Source organism: Cinclus cinclus, chromosome 15, assembly GCF_963662255.1.
Source record: "Cinclus cinclus chromosome 15, bCinCin1.1, whole genome shotgun sequence".
Taxonomy (NCBI): Eukaryota; Metazoa; Chordata; class Aves; order Passeriformes; family Cinclidae; genus Cinclus; species Cinclus cinclus.
In genome coordinates this window covers 19141158-19164619 of record NC_085060.1, presented here as the reverse complement: position 1 = coordinate 19164619, position 23462 = coordinate 19141158, and the positions used below count along the sequence as shown (strand labels likewise).

Sequence of the window (23462 nt, the reverse complement as noted above, 5' to 3'; positions counted from 1 at the left end):
TCAGTAAACATTTTGACCAAAAGGAAGGAAGAAGAAGAAATTCAGAAAAGCTGAAAACCATCATTAGCATCTCAAAATGTTTCCACTTATAACTCATTGGGGTTTAATTTTTCCTCTTTTTTAGAGAACAACTGGTTTGAAAAAACAGAATTAAATCACTTCAAAATGAAATGAAAGGGCAGCATATTCTTCAGATCAGTCCCTCAATCTGTGCTTTCAAAAGTGCACTGCTTTGAATGTTCTGCTTTCATTTCTGCTTGTACACATGCTAATAGTGGCAGGATTTATAAGCACAGAAACAACTCTTCAAAAAATGAAAATTCCAGTTTGCAAAGTGGCAAACAAAAAAATAATAACAAAAAAACAGAAAAAGAAACCCCCAAAAACCAGAAAAAAACCCCACAAAGCTCTGCCATAACTTGGACTCATGGATATGTTAAAATTGAACACAAGAAGTAAGGAGTTGAATACAGTACTCTGTGTCCAATATGTAGGATTAAAAATAAAGGGGAGTTAAGAAAATTATCATAACCCAAAGCTCCTCCTTCCACTCTGTAGCAGAAATGCAGAGATAGGATAAAGTGATGCCAAACTACCTCTCATTTCCAGTGATTTAGTACTTGGCTGAAAGACTCTGGTCTGCTTCAGGCAGAAGCTTTATATTTATGGTCACTGTCTAAAGCCAATTTAAAAACGAATTACGAATTTGAAACATTTTTATTATTTTCAAAATTAAAGCTACGAATTATGATCCATTATAAATTCCTTTTTCAGCCTGAAAACCCTCAAATGGTCATACTTTAGTAAAAATAAAATTACAGCTTGACAGCATTTAGCACAGATCCTAAATTCTGCTTTTGGGGCTGTCAAGAGCATGTCGAGTGCCCTGAGGTCGGGGCACCTTTGAGCACTGCACTTCCCACAGTGGTCAAGCAGAGGAGAAAAAAAGGAAATATCCAGAGCTTACAAATAACTGCAGGGTATCATAAAACCTGTGTTTTTCTTTCACTTTCACAACCAGGGTACATGCAGACACAAACACACACCCATCCAGACCCTCCTCACGCTCGCCTCTAGCTCAGAATCAACACCCATCCCTTTTCCTCACTCCGAATTCCCTGGTTCTGCACAGCTTTTGGCGAAAGAAACTTGGATTTCAGCAAGGGAAATGGATTTTTCATTCATTCTGTCAAATGCTTGAGTTTATTCAGGGGAGAAAACATTCCCTTGGACATAGGTCCTCTGCAGTTCAGCCCCAAAAAGCAGCACCTGATCTCTGATTTCAGGGGGCGACTGAAAGCTCAGCCCAGGCAGAGCCTGCAAGGTCTCTTCTGGAGGGTGATTTCTTAATGGCACATTGCAAGCAGGGCACATGTTGGGGTCATTTCAGCACAGGGGTCTGAGTGTGGGCTCCAGTACTGCCACTGGGATGGGACAGCAGGGACAGAGGTGGCACTGGGATGGGACAGTGAGGAATTCCTGGTGTGCCCAGGCTGAGCCCTCGTGCCTGAGGCAGGCTGGCACCTGAGCCAGGGCTGCTGCTCTCACCTGTGGGACACATTTCCCTGCCACGCCCGTCCAGGCTCTGCTCGAGGCAGACAAGGGGGAGCACATTCAGAAGCTGTTCACACTTCAGTGGGATGAGCAGCTGCTGGGATTTGGGAAGGGGCTGCTGGAATTTGGGAAGGGGATGTGGGGAACATGCTTACCCTGCCACTCTGCCCTGCGCCAGCACAACCACACATCCTGCCCCAGCTGCTGGCTCTAAGGACAGAGGCAGTGGCACTGCACCGAAGATGGGACTGTCCCTCTCAGCAGCAGCTGGTCCTGCTCCTGTCCCTGTGCAGGCCAGGTGTGGCTCCTGGAACAGTGAGTGATATGTAACCCAGCCGTGGTCACTGACAGGACCCACAGCAGAGGCACAGAGAGATCTCTGCAAGTGCCCAGAGGGACAGGGGATGGAGGGGTCACCTCACTGCCAGGGGATGAGCTCATGTGGACAGATTCCACAGAAGGGGTGGCAAAGAAGTTACAGCTTCTTTATAAAGAAAGAAAAAGAAATTGCTTGCTACTGTGATCAGCTGGTGTCAGCACAAAATAATCCAAAGCAATTTGCATCCTACTCTCTCCCTATTACATTTGTGATGTTTCAAATAAGGATATAAGGATAAGGATATCCATCCCAATGAACAGCTCAGCAATGAGCAATGCCCAAGGGAGAGATGATCTTTGCCATGGTTCACGTGCAGTATGAGCTGACAGATACAAAGCTGCACAGGAAGAGGCAGCAGGCACAGCTGGATTTGGGAACATAAACATTTCTCTGAGGTCTGCCAGTCTTGGCTGGGCCACCTGGTCCTTCTTACACTTTCTCCTGTTTCCTACATTGCCGTATTTCACCAGTCCTGAAATCTTTCTGTCCAGCTGTGTGAGACCCTTAAGTATTTTTCACACACCAAATCAATGTTCTAATCATCTTTTCCTGTTTTTTATTCATTCTCAGAGTTGTAAAAATAACCCCAATCAAAAACAAGTAAAAATCCCCAGAAAATCTGAGGGAAAACAGATTGAAAGTTGATGGTGCAATTTAGAAGAGGTAACAAATAATAAGAATAGGGAAATGTGGAGTTGAAAATGCTGCTGAAGTCCCAGTTTGTGAAATAGCAGGGTGCTGTTGAATGAGCCCCTGTGTGAGAGTGGAGACAGCATTATTCTATTTCAGGCTCTGAGTAGGCGAGCAAATTTTCCCTGCCGAAAAAAAAAATCTAATAAAATCCAAAGGACAGCAATGAACTTCTCTGGATTACCATGGAGATAACATTTGCTTTGTTTGTCACATGTGTCATCATTACCTCCTCTAGTTCATGATTTCTGTAAGTGATTTTGATCTGTCTTTCTCTCAGAGCCAGCAGGTCTGAAGGATTCTGTGCTGCCACTCAGTCAGCCAGCCCAGGACAGCAGCTCTGAGGGGACCTGCACGACAGGGACAGGACACCACAACCCACAAACACACCACTTATGCTCGTGTCACTTACTGTAACTACTGTCTTCCTCTTTTGTTCCATCAATTGTTCCATCTGCTTGCAACTGCAAGTGGTATCCTTGCCTGCTGTAGAGCTTTGTTACTATACCTTTAAGCTGAGGCTCTGCAAAAAAACAACAGTGAGATTAATGTGGGAAATCCTGGTGTGCTGTTCCAAGCGAGCAGGACATGGAAAACAAATCTTCAGGTTTCTGCTCAAGGCTGTGGTAAGAAAAAGTCCAAAAACAAAAGCAGGGCTAGCAACTTGGCAACACTTTTCATTTAGGTTGAGATCAAATTTATGTCCATGAAATCAATTGCCAAAATGATTAAATGCCAGTTTTGATTACAATGTGAGTAGCACAGCGAAATCCACTTCCAGTGAATGCAGATTCCAGCAGGGCTGCTTGGCCTCAGCAGCCCAGCCCTATCTCATTTCAGATTAAAAATGAGCTGGCAAAGAGTACATTCAGTCTTTTAAAAAGGTGTGAGTTCTTAGATGAAGAGGAAAAAGAAGACTATTACAATAGCATTAATGAGAGCCACAGTGACAGCTGAGAGCCTAAATATACAGCAGCAAACGTTTAGCACAGGAACTGCTGCAGCTCCAATAAACAAACCCCCACTCCTCACTGCTCCAAAGAGTACAGAGCATCCGAAGAGATAAACTACTCAATGAACATATGGAAAATGGAGAGGGAAACCCTGAAATCCAGCAATGTGTGGAGCTGCAAAATAAATATTACCATAAGGGTTGAGGTAATTACCTCATCAGCTAGAAGAAGAAAGATCAAAACAACGCATAGTTTGGATAGATTTCTTTTTTCCATAACCGTCCTCAGCTTCACAGCTAGAAAGTGAGGTATGTCACACGGCTCCGTATCATTCCAGACCAAAAAGCACACAGCAGCAGGGTATGCTGTCAAGTGTGCTACTCAGAATACCTGGCTAAAGTATCAGGAGTAATTGCAAGAAAAGTCTACGTCCACTGCATCCCAATGACATCTGCATTGTAGTTATTCACACAGTTCTGTTTGTCAGGAGCTCCTGCATCCCCGCAGCTCGCTCCACAGCATCTCACTGTCCACAGAGACAAACCCCCTGGGAAGATGTGGTGTGTCATTTCCAGCACTGTGTCTGGGTAAGGCTCCTTGTGCCTGTAACCAAAGGCAATGGGGACCTCTGCTATGCACTCCCATTTCACAGGGGCTGAAGGAAAAAGCTTACACTTCGCCTAAGTGTAGTAGATCTTATTAGCAATTTTGATAAGAATCCTGATGGACACACAACTCTTCCCTACCAACTTTTCTGAGCAGAAATGATCCCATCCCTCACTTTGGCTCTTCAGACATAATCCATCCCAAAGCTGCTGGCAAACTGCGAGCAAGACAGAGGTGGAGTGGCAAAAGCATCAATGCTCCAGGCCAGCAAAGCCACGGCGACATTGCCAGAGGGTTTTGCTCCTCCCACATACAAAACAGTCCACTCAGATCAGGGACCCAGCCCTCACGCCTGATCCTGGAACCTGTGACCCACCGGGCAGCTGCAGGTGTGTCATTCCTAGAAAGGCACAGGGCACTGGAGTAAAACTCTGGAAGGTGCCAGCAAAAGCACAAAGCCTTGTCTGCAATCAGCAGATAAAGCATGGCACAAGCATTCTGTGAAGCAGGACACCAAAACCAGATCTCCGGACCAGGAAGTTATTTAATATACAACTGAGAGAGGTGTGGGAACCTCCCTGCTAGCATCTCCCCCCCAAAACACACCCCTGTGTCTGCATGTGTGTGACACAGGGACATAAAAATGCTACCTGGGCACACACAGGCGAGGCACGGACAGCACCGTGTGCTACCCAAATAAACCAGATGAACACAACAGGGGAAAGGACTGGCATGGGGTAGCCAGGTCAGCCAGGCCAGAACTGGCAGTACCTGCACATCCATTGTAGGAGCGTTGAGAACACCATTCCCCTTTCCCCACACCTGACACACATCCCAGCTTCCATCACATCACATCGCATCACACCAACCAACCCCCCAAAGACATAACCCGTGCCAACCTGGTCGCCTCCTTCGCCTTTTCTTGGAGCCAAAGAGTTTGACCCTGGAAAACACATTGAGCTTGTTCTTGTCGCAGCTTCCCTTGCTCTTGCTGGGGCTGTTGACACACTTACAGGCATTGGACTTCTCCCGCTCCCTGGCTTGTCTCTTCTGGCGGATCAGGGAGCTGGCGATGGCAGCGGCCATGGCCGCCACGGCTCGGGCGGCTCAGGCACGCGGGGGTCGCTGGCCAGCCGTGGCCAGCATGCTGCTCGGCCGGTCCCCAAGGCCGGGGACACTGCCGGACAGCCTGGCCCACGCCAGCACGGGACACGCCGTGGGACGAGCACCAGAGCCCCGGCTCGACACGCAACAGTTGAGCTCGAGCGATTTCGTCCTCTGGGATCTTCCTCTTTTGGCTTTCTAGTGATTTTTTTATTCCTCCCAACTTCTAGCAAGGGGAAGTCTGCAGACAGAGGTGAGCGTTTCTACAGAGACCACGCAGATCACACGCAGGACATCCCTCCGAGCTGGTCCAGACGCTATTCGCATGCAGACATGGCACTTCCACTTGGCGCAAGATCATCGCATCTCTCCTAGCCCCAATTTCTGCAGGGAACTTTTCTCCCCACCCGTCCCCTCCCCATTCAAATCCCAGCAAACACCTGTTAGACTCCAGCTGGGGCTGCCCAGTTGCAGGGGTTTTCTGGATCCTTTTTCCTCCTCTGGCTTAAGAAGAGCCCCGCAGCAGCTGCCGGAGGTGCTGGGCTGAGTGCGGATGCCCGGCCGAGGGAAGGATCTGCCAGGTGAGCGCAGCCCCTGCTCTGCTCTCACTCCGCAGCACTTCCAGCAGGTAAACAAGCGGCTCCCGAGCCGGGACTGCAGCTTCAGCAGCAGCAGGAGCAGCAGCAGCAGCAGGAGCAGCAGCAGGATCCCTTCGGCAGCGATGCAGGCACCGCGCACTCCCCACGAGCCGTGCGCTGGGTACAGAAACGAGGCGACGCAGCAAACCCTGATCACCGCCTCCTCCTCCTCCTCCACCACCTCCTCCTCCACCTCCTCCTCCTCCACCCGCTCCTCTCCAGGCACGGCGGCGAGCGGAGAGGGGCGAGCCCTGCCCGGCGCTGCGGGGCCACGGTGGGGATGGGGCGGCCTGGGAGGGGGTGCCAGGGGCGGGGGTGCCTGCGGCGCTCGGAGCCGCCTCCCGGGAGCGCAGACACCCAAACAGACGTGACTGCGGTGAGCAAACAGCCCCGCCGGCACCGGAGCCAGCACACCTGGCTGGCAGCAGCGCCGGGGCTCAGGGCAGGTGGGCACTGCAGCCACAGCTCTCCCTCACTGCCTTACCCTCATCCCTGCAGGATGTCCCCTCTCTGCCTGATTTATTGGGGGTTTTTTGCCCCTCTCGTCGTTTCTTTCCACCGCCCGCTCTCAGCTCCGGTTTTGTAGGAAATCCTCAGAAAGAGCGAATTCCTTGTCGCTGTCACATCCCCCCGTTTCCCTCTGTTCCCCCCACGGTGCCTGTGTGTCCCCCGAGGCCAAGCTCCCCCCAGCCGGCTTTATTCCCCTAGCTCGGTGGTCCCAGGGCAGCAGCCGCAGCAGAGCCGTGCCGGGCAGAGCCCGGCACAGACCCAGGACACGGGACACAGGAGATCCTGGAGATCCCTTTGTAACCCCCTCCCCGCTCTTCAGCGTGCTCTCAGCAGCTGGAGCCTAAATCAAACCAGTTCAGGCTGGAAATAAAGCAAGAGAGCTGCAGCCCTGGAGGCAAACAACTACTGAGAGAATTTATCCCGAGGCAGGGGGTGTTCACAGGCACTCCAGGCACTGAGCAGGGTGGGATGTCCCTGAGAGCTGGCGCCAGGCGGGAGCCGAGCCCGGTGGGGACTGCGATGGCAACAGGCTCCTGTCACTCGAGTGTCAGCCAGGGCTGGCAGCTGCATCCCCCGTACCTAGGGCCAGCTCTCCTGGGCCCTACAGACACCAGGGATGGCTGGGCCGGTGGGACAGCACCAGGATCCTGATGTGCTTCCAGACTGGGCCAGGCTGAAGGCGTCTGCCCCTTCCTCCTCTCCTCCACGTGCCCTCAGCCAAACCAGGCGCCGTCCTTGTCTGGGGTCGCACGCTGGGACAGGCGCTGGCACAAGCAGGAGAAGCTGTGCTGCCCCACACCTTCCTAGCTCAGCTCAGCTCAGAGGAGCTTTGCTGTACCTCTGCAAACAGCACAGCCCTTCCCTGGGCTGGAGACAGCCCACAGCAGCTCCACACCTCCCTCCTCCGCCTGGGGATGCCCACCGTGCTGGAAGCGGTGACAGAGTGCCCACGCTGAGCAGTCCCCAGGGTGTGACTGTCCCCAGGGACAGCGTGTCACTGTGTGTCCCTCCCAGCTGAGTGCCCTGCCCGGCACCCGGTGCCCTGCCCGGCGCTGCCCCTGTGCTGCAGGAGCTGCCTGTGCACACCACACCTACACTCACGGTTTGTGAGGCAGCCCACGCACACAACACATTAAACAAATACTCCTAATCCCTTATTTCAGTTTAAAAGCAGGGTAAAAATAGCTGCAATTCACAAGTTCCACCACTACACTCATGTGCGAGTCCATATAAACCATGTGAAACCCAGCACAGGAGACAGCCACTTGGGTATTATTAGCAATAACTCATCCCACTCAGCTCACCGGTAACATACTATGGATTTTGCCATCCAGTACAGTCATGAGTGAGACTTGTTTTTTTTCCTGAGACTCACCCATTACTTTATAAATATTCCCAATTTGGAAAGCAGTGTTTGATCTTCAGATCAAAGTGAAGCTGCCTCATTGTGATCGGTCCCACAAGGTCACAAGACATTGCATTTTCACAGAGACTAACCAGAACTCAGAATTCAGCTAACCTTGAAAATCCCAGGGAAAAGCAGTATATAAAAGCAGTACTTGGGATATCTTTCTGCCAGCATTCCAGCCTGCATGCTTGAAATCCATAATGAAAATTCATTTGCACAAATGTTCCTTGACAGATAACTAAAGCGAGGAACAAAAATAGCATATATGCATAATCAGATTTAAGTTTCAAAAAACAGTTTTTTTGCATGAGCAACCTCTTCATCTATCAGCACTCCTACAAACATGTCTTCATTTACTATAAATGGCACATGAAAATGAAGATCTTGTTGGGAAAACATCTTTGGTTTAGGACTAGCCTCTGGACTACTTCAGTGTTCCAGATAGAAAAATCTCAAGGAACAGCTTTATTTCCTTTGAAAAGCAAGAGCTGTTCACTCCCCACCACGCTAAAAAGGTAAAATAAAATAAAATTACATTCCAAGTGACTTTTGAACATAGACAACCAGACATTCCTTGAACACACATTGTCTCTTTGTTTGTGGTTACTGCAGTGGGGCCCATTAAAACTAAGGGGTTACCTGCCAGTACCATTTCAATCCAAGAGAAATCAGCATGGGACAGACTTATCAGGCACAGTGCCACCATCTCCCTGGAGCTGCCATCTGACCACAAGCAGTGCCACTGCTTTGAAGCAAAGATCTCACCCACCTTTGATTTATAGTTTTCCCTCCCAGTCATCTGTTGAGTGTTTGCTGATGATTGTTTCCACGATTCGGATCACTAAAATATGCTAGAACCTTCAGATTGCCTGGACTGGGGAGAAGCAGAGCCTGCAATTTGGTAGCCAAGGCAGGAGTGGCTCTTGGAGCGAGGCAGGGCAAGTTTCCAGCAGCACAGAGCAGGCAGCCCCTGCCTGGCTCCTGCACAGAGACATCAAACCCCCATCACTGGCCCGAAGTTCAGGCAGGGCTGGCTCTTTCAGGGAATGAGAGGAAAGTGCCAAAGTTCTGTTTTTCCATTCATCCTCCCTGAATCATCTGTGCTGTGGCAGGTCCCAGGCCACTGCTGTCTGCTCTGAGTTTGAACCTATTCCGAGCACAGACGATTTACAGTAGGTCCCGTCTCATGCTGAGCACAACAAAAACTGAGACCAGGTGAAAAACACCAAGGCAGTACAGAGCTGACTGCCATGGGAGCAGCTGCAAGGACAGACAGACCCCATCGTGCAGCACGTCTGTGGTCAGGGCAGACCTGAGCAGAGGAATCCTTTCCCCCAGTGCTCCTCACTGAGCACGAGCCCAGGTGTGACCCTCCAGGGTACCCACGCTGCTCTGAGCCCTGGGAAGCACCTGCAATTCTCATGACATAAAGTAGAACTGACTTCCAGCACCTTGAGTCAAAATATCCCATCCTTGGACCAAACTGCATTCTCAGTCATTTCCTGTTCCCCTGTACAAGTAGTAAAAGATTTATAGCAGACCCTATATAAACTAAGTGTTTGGGCAAAACGAATGCTGCATCCAAATCAGACCAGAAGCAAAAAAATCCCAAGCCAGCTCCAAGCCTCACTCAGTCCATCTGAAACCCCAAACCACTCCTCCACAGTTAGAAGCTTGAAACTGCTTTGGTGTGACGACGAAAAAAAAAAACAAAAAACAAACCAGCCTGGCATTGGGCATCAGAAGTCCCCCCTGAGGCTCTTTTTTCTTGCTGTTACAGAAAAAGTAGGGAAAAAAGAGCTCCAAACATCAAACCTATGGACTATTTCCACTGCCTACACTCTCCAAAAGTAGAGCATTATTTTCTGAAAAGCACCACCAGAATCTCATCTCTCTTTTCAGATTGAGATAAACAAGACTTTCTCCAGTCAGGGATGACACAGCAGCACTGAGGCTCTGGTGCTTTTTTGCTCTCCTAAGTAAACAGAATTACTATTCACCAGGAAGCAGAGCTGCTCAGAGCCCAGCCCCGAATCACTGAACTGCTCTGTGAAATATCCCATGGAAATGACTCAGCCTTTCCTCGGCAGCCAGCCCCAGGCTGGACACAGGCTGCAGCACAGCAGGGCTGGGGGCTCTGCTCAGCCATCAGCACGCTCTGCTGGCCCCTCTCCACCCCAGAGCTTGGGTGTTACCAGCCAGGGTCAAACAGCAGTCAGCTGCGCTTTGTCCTGAGGCCAAGATAAAAAGAGGTGTTAGTGGAAGCTGAGCTTCCAAGCAGCTCCAGCCCAAGAGCTCAAACTTGAGGATATTTTAGAAACAGATTGACTGGGCTACCTGAAAATTAACAGCAAAGAATGGCTACAATAAGCAGCTGCAAACAGAAGTATTTTTATGTTGAGAGCATAAGAACACTTGTAAATAGTGATGTGGATGTTCCTCAGTGTGTGTGCGTCTGTACCACGGTTTTTTGCAGAAGTTCACTGGGAAGCCTTGCTCAGAAACAGGAAAAAAGCCAAAATAGGTGCCTGTGACACTAGTGTAGACATGGCACCTAGACCCACTTTACCTAAAAGCTCACTTCTTCCTCAGAGGAGGAGGTGATTCGTTCATTTTTATCTTCTCAGGGTACAGACTCACGAATCCCAGCACCAGAAGAGACCCCAGTACAACTGGGGCACAGCACTGGATGTGCCAAAACTGGCACCCATCCAGCAAAGCACAGAAACACATCCCTGACTTCAACACCTGAGATACTTAAAAATAATTGTGTAGCAGATGCATCACAAAAGGTTCTCATAGTCTAAGCCCATTCTCTTCTAAGATCTACTCAAGTTTGCCAGGGAAAGATCTGACTGGCAAGAATTTGGATCTTCATGACTTACATGACCTGCTAAATGCTCAGGATGGCCAAGACACCTCATATAAAGAACGCCAGTTTCAGATTCTCACAGAAAATACTAATGAGAGAAAACCTAGTTCTGCTTTTTCCCAGCTGTGAATTCCAATTTCTTTCCAGCACTGTATCAGTAAAAACTGGATTTGATCTGACCTGGTAGTGCAGCCATTTTTGGAAAAGGAGGGCATTGTTTGAAGACAGAAAAATAGAAATAATTTTGCCTAGGTTAATTCATATTCAGTCATCCCAAAATGTCAAGCAAAAAAGCTCGTCTGTGCAGCACACAAAAGATCAGTGCCAATCAACTGGGAAAGGTCACAGAACAAACACAGGAGAGCAGCTCCCACAGCTCTGTGGCCTCCCAAAACTGGAATGTGTTATCCCAGTGCCTGGGGGGCCTGAGCTGAGCCAGGAACTCCAGCAGTGACCAAGTGACTCCTGTGCCCACCACACAGCCAAGCAGCACTCCCACCTCAGCAGGCACAGAAGGATCTGCTTGCTCACCTCCCAGCACAATGGCTCTGGGAAACATCAGTGCAAATGACAGCTTTTGGGCCCTGAAATATTTACATCTCAGCATGGGATACACCACAAGTGTGGGCTGGATGCCACTGTCAAACTTCACATAAGGCCACTTCACACATGACAACACACTGTAAATAGTCCTTCACAGAGCCAAGGCAAGTTGTCTGGAAATTGCCACATCACTCAAATAAGATCTTTTCCCACCTTTTCACAGATCTGATGGCTCATCCTTTGTCAACAGCTCGATAAAAAAAGACTCAGAGGGTCTCCAGTGAGTTGGAGCCTCTGAGAATTCTCCTCCTTCCACACCCCAGCATCTCACCAGTTTCTCACAGCCCTGCTCTGCTCAGAACGAACTTCTGCCCCACTGCTTGGCTTCACACAGCCACAGAGCGCAGGCCACTGTGATCCTGTGCAAGCCTGGCAATTCCCATTGCTGTGTTAATGAGCTGAGACTCAGCTGGTTCCTAATGATGAAAACTGTTTACCTGGACTGGGGTCAGAAGAGCCTGGCACTGGTTTTCTGTGACTTCCACCCAAATGCCAAGATCATGGCACCACATTCACACAGACGAGTGAGAAGGTGAGCAGAGCAGGTTACAAATGAAAGGGACTCTGAGGAAGAAGTGCTGGATATGTCTTGGATGGAAGCAGAGCTCTCCAGGAACTGGAGACAGACCCTGCACTGGTCAATGATGCTTCTGGAGATGTGGAAGCGGAGCCTGGCTCACTCACTGGCATGGAACTGGAACCAGTTTACCCAGACAAAATGCTGTCAGCCTCTGTAAGCAGAAGGAAGGAACATCCTTGAGGATTAGAAAAGGAGCCACGAGCCTGAGCTTCCATCGTGTCTCAGTTCACCATGGAACAATCATGGTCTGAACAGAGGTGTAACAAGACAGGTGTAACACTGACTGAAGTGATGTAAAGAGGTTTATCTAAGATCATCTGACTAGGTGTCTGGGCTGAATACTCCAGAAAGAAGAGAGAAAGGCAGCTCCAGATGGCAATTCATTCCCATGCAAAGAACACCATTATTTTCCCAGTGATCTGAAGGAAAACATCAGCTCTGCTTTACTGAACCTGTTGCAGAGTGATTCAGACTGTACCTCATGCATCATTATGATAAGTAATACTCACCACCACCAAAATTAAGTAATCACTTAATGAAGGTCAGCACAGCCCAGGGTTTTGCTTCTGGCAGTGCTCACTCACACATGGGAAGATAAATCCAGCCCAGGCAGTGGCTCAGTCACACTTCCCACACCCAACTAGCCCTGCAGAAATTAGCCTCATGACAGGAGCTGCTGCTGGCAAGAGCAGAACAAAGGTGACATCTACAAATCACACAGGGATTTTGGACTGAAAAGTACAGTGCATCATGAGTAACCAGAAGAGAATTCATTGCCACAGGCTAGATGCACTGTTTTCACAAGCAACACCGTGAAAAATATTGGCCAGAAAACAGGAACATGAACCACAAGCCAGCATCTGCTCTGTGGGATTTAAATAGGTCTGGAGACTAGAAAAAATGTGTATGCAAATTTCACATAAGCAAATTAGAAGAAATTCAGAGAAGTCAATTCAGAGAAGGAAGCTAATGGCAGAACATCTGCTGCTGCTCTCAATGTTGGCATTAGCAGCTGGGAACATTTCTGGGGAATCAGACCTCATCAGAAAGCTCAAAAAGGTTCTGTTGCTATACAGAGAAACACTGCTCAGAAATCAGAGACAGGAAGCTGCCCAAGCTCAGCTCTGTTATTCCTTGCTTAGGTCCAGCTGAGCTACAGCAGGGCCACATTTGCTTGCACAGGCTGGGTTACTGTCCCACCATGGCACATTTCTGCCCAAAGCCACCACGAAAGGAGCCTGAGGGGCACAAGCAGACACAAAAGTAACAGCATGATGCTAATCCAACTCCCAGCCCACATTATGGCCTTTGCAGCACCCCAGTCACGCAGCTGAGTGGTTCTGAGCTGCATTCACAGCACAGACACAGTCACACAGGTGATGGTAAATCAGGATTTCTGTCCTCTCCCTGCAGCCCCCAGCCCTTGGTTATCACTCTCATTCTCCGCCTCTTCCTACCAGACCTGCTTTCCTTGTTTCATTAAAAACTAAACATGTTTCTGATGAGAAGTAGCCACAAAGCCCATCACTATCTCCTCTCATCTGAGGTCATATTAACCTTGTTTACACACAAATAAACTTAGTTTAGCTTTATCTACAATACAACATTGCATGGCTTGGGAGCTTGTGCTGGGAAGGCACAAGGAGCAGACTTAGATTACCAGGCACAGAAATAAGCCCTCTGGACTCTTAAGTTCTCTGGGCAGAGATGCAAATGTAAACACAGGCATTTATTTGTCTGCTTTTTTCCTTCTTGACTCACAAATATGAGCAAACCCAAAATGTCACAAAAAGGCTGAGAGGCACAAACAGTAGGGAATCAAAGGGGAGCTGTCAATGATGTGAGAAACTTTCACCTCCCTCAGTCCTTTCTTTTTTTCCCCAACTCTGCGAAATATGAAACATCTTATTCAGTGACTATATTTTTAAACCACTATTGCCGTACATTTTAGCATACTTAAAATTTTCTGATGTACAGTCTTCTCAGGAAGCTTTCAGAAAGATGTAGAGTTTCCTGTACAGGAAGGAGACAGTAAAACCTGAATTTGTAAACAGTTACAAACCAAACCAATGGAACAGATTTCCAGGACTGAAAGTGGTGGAAAGGAATAAAATGAGGGAAATGAGAAGCAAGAGGGACACCTGCAGTCAGTGCCGGTAAGTGCCCGGCAGGGTTTACACTTTCTGCAGTTTGGGGTCTGTCAGTGCCGATGTGTAACCGCAGCAAACACCAGCGGATTTTGGCTGAGGTGACAGGGCAGCGCTGGGAGAGCCGGGACACAGCTGGAGCTGCCCCGGCCCGGCTGGATTCAGGGCTCGGAGCCGGAGCTCGCCCTCTGCAGCTGCGGGGCTCCGGGATCCGGCACGGGCTGCGAGGGAGCGAGGGACACCGGGGACACCGACCGGGGCCACCGCCTGCCCCGGCACGGCACCCCGGGGCACCCGGGACATCAGCACAGGGCATCCCGGGACATCCCAGGGCACCCCAGAACATCAGCACAGGGCATCCCGGGACATCCCAGGGCACCCCAGAACATCAGCACAGGGCATCCCGGGGCACCCCAGAACATCAGCACAGGGCATCCCGGGACATCCCAGGGCACCCCAGAACATCAGCACAGGGCATCCCGGGGCACCCCAGAACATCAGCACAGGGCATCCCGGGGCACCCCAGAACATCAGCACAGGGCACCCCAGGATCATCCCGGGGCACAGGGTCGCGTCCAGGTCGCCCCCGAGCAGCTCTGCTGGCCGGAGCCCGGCGCTGTCCGTGGTGCTGCTCGGTCGGGGCGGCGGCTCGGTGCCCAGCCCGCACCCCGGATCCCGCACCCCGGATCCCGCACCCCGGATCCCGCACCCCGGATCCCGCATCCTGCATCCCCATCCCGCCCCCTGCGGCCCCGAGCAGCGCGACAGCCGGGTCTCTACAGCAGGGACACATCCCCAGAGCACAGTGACATCCCCAGAGCACAGTGACATCCCCACAGCACAGTGACATCCCCAGAGCACAGTGACATCCCCACAGCAGGGACACATCCCCACAGCACAGTGACATCCCCACACCCCAGTCTGTACCAGCTGCACATTGGGGCTATACAACAGACACCCCACAACCCACCCCACAGCAAAAACTCCCGACTGCTTCAGCCCCATTCATCCCTACCAGCCCCAGGTACAGAACTCACAGCTCCTGCAGCACAGAAAGGCATTCAGCAGTCCATAGCACTGGTAATATTCCTGGTGATCGTATTTGGTAAATGCCAAACCACCACAGAGTGCATTCCTGGCACTGCACTCTTTACTGTACTCAGATTTACTCGATTAATTTTAAAGAGAAAAGGAAAAATGGATGCCCCACGCAGTGGCATAAAAGTTGATCATTAAGCTTGTTATTTCTAATGCAGAATGACACACAGCCCAGCTCATGTCCAAGGCTCACAGTCAATGCTGAATGTCTCGTACTTGCTGCTGACCAGATCATTGTTTGGTACTGGGGTACTTTCCAAAAGTCCTTGGATTTGCTCTGCTCTTCTCCAACGCCACAGGGCGTTGGTTGCTACAGTACACTGATCATTAAATGTACCCCATGCAGAGAACACACTTTTTCCTTATTGAAGAAAACTAAATCACACCATCATAAGCCTTCAGCTAAAACATGGACAAAAGAATAGAGAACTTAAGGTGGTTTTGTATAGAAAAGGTTTTTACATTATTAACACCATGACAAGATTGTCTTCAGTTAAGGTTAAGCACAGTACTCTGATGAAAGGCAATCAGAAAAGAAATTGAATAATTTGTTTTTTCTCTAAATCAATCTTTATACCTGACAAAAGCCTGGGTACACAATTAACTAAATACATGGCACAGATGTTTAAAAGGCCATAAAATCAACCTGTTTGACATGTGAAACACATATTCAATCAGGACAAATTTGCCAGTTCAGCAGCATATTCAGTCTATTTACAGTCCCAATCAGCAGGAATGAACACTAGCACCTGGCTTTTCCTTCTTAAATGACATTTTTTAGAGTTACTAAATAAAATTCATGAAGTCAAAGAACAACCACATTCTTAGTATTAAAGAAATATTAACATCTGATTTCTTTATATAGTTTATAACTTCTACAGAGGATTAGTTGCCAGGAAATACCTTCTCATTTTTCCCTGTAAAAAAAAATGTGCTTAAATACATCTTACCTGAGTAAGACTTTCTTATCCCCAAAGCCATGCTGCCTCACAAGCTGCTCCTGCCCAGGCAATTGCAGTCTACATTTGGAGCAGACACACGGGCAGTAGATCAGAGAAAGTTTAAGGCACATTTAAAGTATTCTCTAAGGTACTGGCCAGAAACATCAAGCCCATACTCGTGGTATAGAGAGATCATTAATGGGCATTAGTGACAGACCATTATGACTTTCAGAATCATTAAAGATTCATAATGGAGCTGCATTGTTCTGGCAACGTCTTGCCATTTCTTGGACATAAATGTACGTTTCTCCTACATGATTTACTTAAAATTGTTATTTTTCAGTGTCAAATTTTGTTTTCCGCCTCCTAGAATTACAAAGAGCAGCTGTAACAGGATCCTGCAGTGCATCACGCCAGCCATAGGAGCCTGTGCTTGCTTTATTTGATGCCCTTTCTGTAAGGCAATTTGCAACAGGAATAGCTCAACAACATTCATGAGGTTGAATACAGACCAGAATTTCTTTCTACTTTAAATAAGATGAATTATTGATGTAGCACACGTGTTACAAGCATAAAAACACTTGCAAGAATTAAATTTGGTAATGATTCTGAAATAATTACCTTTCGAAATTGTTAAGCTTTGTCCCTGCCTTTCAGTAGAGTTCATCATTTGGTATTTGGATATAGTGAAAAATATTGCAGATATTAGTCAGGGTCAGCCAAATCTGCAACTCCCAATGAAATTTTGGGAAGTGAGGAAAATACTGAGATTTGCTTTTAGAGATGTACAATATTGCCAACAGTGTGCTCCAGAATGTGGCTACAGTTATACCTCAGTTGTGTTAATCAAGGGTTGGATTTAAATCTTCTCCTGCTGAACTAGACTGAGACCCTGTTCAACCCATCCCTCCTCAGTACAGGAGTCAAGCCCAGGCTCACACATTATGTAAATAATGAGATTTAGGCACTTCAGAAGCACAGTCAGATTTCCAAGTCAAATACTGTCGTCAACTGTGCTTTCTTCATTGTGAAACCATAAAATCCCAAGTGGTAGAGAGGAGCTATTTGCAAAGGCTCTGACTCTCCGTGGGGTCACCACTCCCCCCCAGACATGTTTACAGGCGATGTGAGCTGGTTTGGTTTGGTTGGTTTGGTTTGTTTGGATTGGTTCGGTTTAGTTGGATTGGTTGGTTTGGTTGGATTGATTTAGTGTGGTTGGATTGGTTTGTTTGGATAGGTTTGGTTTATTTGGATTGGTTTGGTTTGGTTGGATTGGGTTGGTTTGGTTGGATTGGTATGATTGGATTGGTTTGTTTGAATTCGATAGGTTTAGTTGGATTGGATTGGATTGGTTTGGTTGGATTGCTTGGTTTGGTTGGGTTGGGTTGGATTGGATTGGTTGGATTGGTATGATTGGATTGGTTTGTTTGAATTTGATAGGTTTAGTTGGATTGGATTGGTTTGGTTGGATTGCTTGGTTTGGTTGGGTTGGGTTGGTTTGGTTGGATTGGGTTGGTTTGGTTGGATTGGTATGATTGGAGTGGTTTGTTTGAATTCTCTAGGTTTAGTTGGATTGGTTTGGTTGGGTTGGGTTGGTTTGGTTGGGTTGGGCTGGATTGGTATGATTGGATTGGTTTGTTTGAATTCGAGAGGTTTGGTTGGATTGCTTGGTTTGGTTGGGTTGGGTTGGATTGGTTGGTTTGGTTTGTTTAGTTTTGGTTTGGTTGGGTTTGGTTTCTCCTGTTCACTTTGCTTACCCACAAGGAGCACATATCCACTTGTCTGTCAAAGCATCCTGATCCCTCTGAGGAGCAGCAGCTCCTGAATTCCTGCAACACAAGCACTGTAACTGTGGGAGATTTGCTAAGGCTCAGACCTTTCAGGGCAAGAACAAACAAACCCCTTCCAGATGCTGGACCTAGGATATTAAAGTGAGACCTGGCAGCCAAAGCCTCCCAAGCATTTCCACATGGCAACATCAATGCTGTGCTGATCTAGGCCTGAAAGGTGAAGCTCAGCAATTTACTACTAATAAACAATTTTCCCAAAACAATATTTTAGTATTTGCTAATACACGTTATTGCTTATATATTTGGAACTCACAACATGAAGTATGCAGAAGCATACCATGCTGTGAACTGCACAATTTTAGATTCCCTGTTTCTTATGCCACAATTGCTCATAATCAAGCTGTGAATAATCCTGATATCCAACTACCCTGTGCAATTAAAAACATCCTTAATTATTGTTGCCAGAGATGAACAGTACCACGCAAAGAAGATGGCACTGGGGCAAAAAAATGAAGCTAATTTTGAGACCTCTCCACTTGGACACAGCACTGTTTTCAGCAAAGGAGTACAAAAGCCACGTGGAAGGATGCAGACAAGTGCATTTCTAATGGCCTGCTGAGCTCTATTGATTCCAGCACTGACCTTGAGTCAATAGGTTTTCTGTCACCCGTGTCAGCTACTGACAGGCAGTCAAAAGCCCAAAGTGGTTTTGCTTACTGCCAGGCAATTATAAACAAGGTTAATCCCTTGGAAATGTAATTCTTGTTCTACTGGCAACAGTAGATTCCCAAAAGCCTACATTACCTTGTGATGTTAACTCCCTAAAACTGACATGGATTTTATTAAAACGTCATTATTCTCTACTCTTCGGCCTGAATCAAAAATGGTTTAATTAGTTCAGGATCATTCTTAAGATTTTACAATATAATTGGAGTTATATATTTAAAATAGGACCTGGTTCAGCTAATCCTTATCACCACCTAGTTACTCACTGCATATTAACTTGGTTTGTTGCTTTTATTAATGGGAGGAAGATGCAGCTCCTATCTGATCTCTGGTTTGTTCTGATCCCTTTCTGTCCCTCAGCACAGGGCTGGAGCCACCTGGCCTGAAGGAACTCAGCTCCTGGAGACCCTGCCTTCAGCCCAGCTCCCACCTCACCTCTGCTGGAGCATCAGCTGCCTCGGGGGGTGACAGCTTAAACAAATGCAGAGGGACTACAAGAGAAATTTGCAATAAAACCAGACATTTTTTATTCTTGTCCAGTGTAGCAATAAAGATCAAGCTGCTGTTTGCTATGAACTGCCCCCAGAGAGTGTCACATTATAGAACTGCTGAGCACGTGCTGCGCTGCCTTCGGCTGGGATAGAGTTAATTTTCTCTGGCAGCTGGTGCAGGGCTGTGCTTTGGGTTTGTGCTGGGAAGTGTCTGTAACTCAAGGATGGTTTTGGTGTCCCTGAGCAGTGCTCACAGAGCCAAGGCTGGGGGTGTCCAGGGGGGCTGGGGGTGTCCAGGGGGGCTGGGGGTGCCCAGGGGGGCTGGGGGGTGCCCAGGGGACACAGCCAGCACAGCTGGCCCCAGTGAGCCCAGGGATGCTCCAGAGACTATCCAGCCTCATGGGAAGTGGAAAAACCTGGGGGAAGAAGGAGGAAGGGGTGGACATTTGAGCCTTTTGTCTTCCCAAGTAACCATTATATGATGGAGCTCCAGCCAGAACCAACAAGGGAGCGAGTGGACAGCTAAGAGCAAGGGGAAAAGATAGTTTGGAAAGGGCATTTATGTTTGTAACCATCTAAAGAGAAAAGCTCAAATTAGCCCTCCAAAAGCATCCCTTTAAGGCAAACATTGATCGGTCAACCCACGGCATTGTGTGCCAGAACAGATAATTTGGCAGATCCCAGTGGGATTTATGGCCCCATGTTAGTTTGCTGGCTGTTCTGGGAACTGTGCAGCCAGAACATCATCAAGCACTCTCCTCCCAGAGAGCACAGCCACACATCAGCACAGTGCTCCACCTCCTCTGTGCTCTCCACAGCACAAATTCTGTCTCTTGCATCTGAGCAACAATGCAGGCTGAAATAAGGGCCAAGCACTGCCAGAGAAGCTAGCACAGGCAATCCTATTTCACAGAATCCTGCTTTGTGCTTTTGAATACATCTTGTCCAGAAAAAAAACAGCAATCAGGCCTGACCTTCCTCCCTGGAATCCAACAACAAAATCCCCAAGGAGCTTGTCTGGCAGGAAGAGGCCAATTACTCAGCCCCACTTGTGCTGCTGTGACCAAAACATCTCAAATGCAAGCTCTGGCTGAGCAAGCCCAGCCCTACTGCTTCAGCAGCCCTGACCAGCCCTGCAACAGGAACCTGCCAGGAAAACACAGATCAGAGGCTCCTGCCTCCTCCTAGGAGAAGGAACAAGGAGAACAGAGAGCTCTGAGCTGCTGCCCAGACAGACAGACAGACACAACACCCCTTTGGGGTTCTGGAGCCCTCTGCCCTGCACAGACTCCTGCTGTGTTAGCCATCAATATATTTTCATACAGTGATACAGAGTTATGAATTTTAGCTCCAAAGAAAAGTGCCTCAATCCAATTTTAGAATTCTGGGGTTTAGATCAGTGAAAATATCGTATATTTGTATGGGAAAATACAGTTTTCTCTCTCTTTTGGACCCGATTGCACTACCCTGTCCTACAATCTAAAATCAGGAAGAAAGTCACTAACAAGTGAAACTATTTCATATTCTGATGCAGGGAATGTTTCAGTTTCTGCTTTCCAAAGGGAAGCTGAGTGAAGCCAGCGCAGCAATTTCGTTCCTTGGCTCCATCTGCCACCTGGTGGACCCGAGGTGGCAGAGAGCAGCATTTTATGGCACACTCCAACAGGCACCTGCAGCTCCCTGCTGCAGTGAGGCTGCAGTGAGGCTGCAGGGAGCAATGGGCAGCATTGCAGCTGCCAGCATCCGTGCAGCTCATGCTTGAAAAGCGTTCTGCAACTAAACCAATGCTTCTGCAGAAAGGGCAAACTTTGAATTCTGATTTTTTAGCCTACGAAACTAAACAGCTGCAAACTCCCAAATGTCAGAAACTGTCCCAACAATTTGTAACATTTATGAAAACCTCCTGAGCCCAAGAGAAGCTCAGATTCAAAATCAGGACTTGCAGACAGACACAGGATGCAAAACAGAGAGGCAAAAGAGACACTTTGATACCAGCCTGCAAATAGCTGGAAATGCCCTGCTGCTATGGCAGAAAAATAAAGCAGGGAAGACAGAATTGGTACAAGGCTCAGCTTCTGAAAATACTGTACTCTATTTGGAACAGGATGTTTATTTCATATTCTATTCAGAGCATTTTAGCAAAGCTGCAAAACCAAGCATAACCAAAAGCAATTCCTATTTCCTCATTCTGAAATCAGCAGCCCTGGTTGTGCTGTCCCACACACTCACAAGGACAGGGTGACACTGGTGGGCTCACCTGGTGCCTGCAGGGTGTCACCTGTCCTGCCAGGGCTGGTGAGCTGCCCCAGTGCCCCAGGAGCACAGAATGCTCTGCCAGGACACCCAGCACTGTGCTCACATCTGGCTCCTGCTGCTCATGGGGCACTGAGCACACAGGAAAATGTTTGTTACTGGGAGATGCTTGCTATGTTCACCAGAAGTAGAAGCACAAACCTCTAGCACACAAAAGAACTGCCACCACTTATTTTGCAGACATTATTTTGGCCTACTTCCCTCATTAGGTAAAACACTCCCCATGATTTGAGCACTCAGAAAAATCTCAATAAAGCATTTGCCACTAGAGGAGGCTATTCTATAATTCTTTTTTCCAGTGACACACCTGCACCATCGAAATCTTAGCAGAGTTTCTGCAAAATCACCACCTACTGTTTTCCAGCTATTCCTACTGAGCATTCCTTTGGAATCAGGAAATTCCTCAGTAACTGTATTTGTACTTATTCTTGAGCCAAACTAAAAATGAGTTCACAAAAACCACAGCATGATGGTGTTTTTGCAGCTCTACTCTTTGCAGTGAAAGGGAAAATACAGGCGAATAAATTGGGGGCTTCCAGGGACTCTGCTCATATGTAAATAGAATAATCCTAGGCAGAGAAACTTAAGATTGATAAATTATCAATGTGGCCCTCTCATCAACAAGTGCATCAATTTTCTTCACTATTTCCTATCTTTTCTAAAAGCCTTTTGAGAACCAGACCCTCATCTTCAGACCATCAGACTCCAGGTGACCAGGTTTAGGATTATTCCCTTGAAGAACTGTGTAGTCTTGCATTATTGCTCCACATCTGAATAGGACCAAATTTTAGAACATCTCAATTTTCTAAGAAACAGATTTGCTCTTTGCAGTCTGGCCTAGGTATAAACTGATATTAAGGGAAACAGGCCAGGCAATTCTGTTGGACACATCTTGAACTCATAAAACATATGTGGTTGATGGTCCCAGAAATAGCTGCCCTTTCTCCATCCACAGAACAAGCACATCCCAGAGGAGATCAGGGAGAAAGCTTTGTCCGACAATCCCATTTTTTGATGCACCCATCACAGGCTCCTTTATTCAGGGGAATCTTCTGTGCTATTCTTCTGGCTCCCAGTTCATAAATTCCAAATCTGACTCTGTATCATTAAACATTCCCACCTTCACTTCCTGTGCAAAGCAGCAGTTGTTAAAAAAAAGTAATTTAATTTAATTACAATTTTTTAATTAAGGAGCTGTGTAACTATGTTCTCAATTATAGTGGTGAGAACTCTAACTCCACAACCCAGCATTAGAGGGAGTCCTGCTCTTGTTTAATTCTCTCTGCAAAGTCAGGGAGGGAAGTTGGAAGCACGGCTTTAGTGAACAGCATCCCAGCACTCAGTCAGCAGCAGCAGAAAAAGGAGAAAGAAAAAAAAGCCCAGGAATGTATTTCATGCTCTGCAGTGAACCCAGAGCACACAGCAGCATCAAAATCTGGTCCCTCTCCTCCTGCCAGGATCAGCATTCCTGCCCTGCTCTGAGCTGCAGCACTTGAAAGCAGACTCACAGACACTCAGGCTCAGTGACCTCAGAGATCCAAAAGGATTTGTCAGCCTTTAAAGCAGTTAATTTTATACTGATGGGCCTGAAGAAATCCAGCAGCCACAGGCAGAGCACAGCAGTCAGGACTCTTGGGTACACACACAGGCACCCAGAAAGCCAGGGATGGGGGATTCCAGGGACATCCTGGGGCAGGAAATTCCAGGCACATCCTGGGGGTCCAGGGACATCCTGAGGCAGGGGACTTCAGGGACATCCTGCTCCTCAGGGCCACAGCAGCAGGGCAGGGAGGGAGCCAGGCAGGCAGGGGACAATGCAGCCTGTGCAGCATGGCTTGGGCCAGCTCACCTTGCTCAGCACAGAGCCTGGGCTGTCCCTGGGCAGGGCTGCAGGTGGGAGCAGTTTCCACCAAGGGGTGTCCTTTGCCAGCAGCACAGAACTTTAATGGGCTGGTTACTCTGCTGTCAGCTCCAACATGTTAACAGCAAAAGGATTTTTCTCTGCCAATTATTAGAGGAAAGGTGCTCATTCAGGTGACATTTCTAAGGTTTCTCTGCA

General features: G+C 48.1%; 1 protein-coding gene across 1 annotated transcript in view; it reads right to left on the bottom strand.

The window, feature by feature from the left end:
• Window positions 1-5268, bottom strand: part of FGF13 (fibroblast growth factor 13) — a 43749-nt gene extending 38481 nt beyond the window's left edge. Inside the window, exons 1-2 of the mRNA XM_062502807.1 lie at window positions 5082-5268; window positions 3036-3146 (exon numbers count right to left, since the gene is read on the bottom strand). Coding sequence (XP_062358791.1) covers window positions 3036-3146; window positions 5082-5268 — 298 coding nt within the window. The remainder of the gene's footprint in view (window positions 1-3035; window positions 3147-5081) is intronic.
• Between the last annotated feature and the right edge of the window lie 18194 nt (window positions 5269-23462).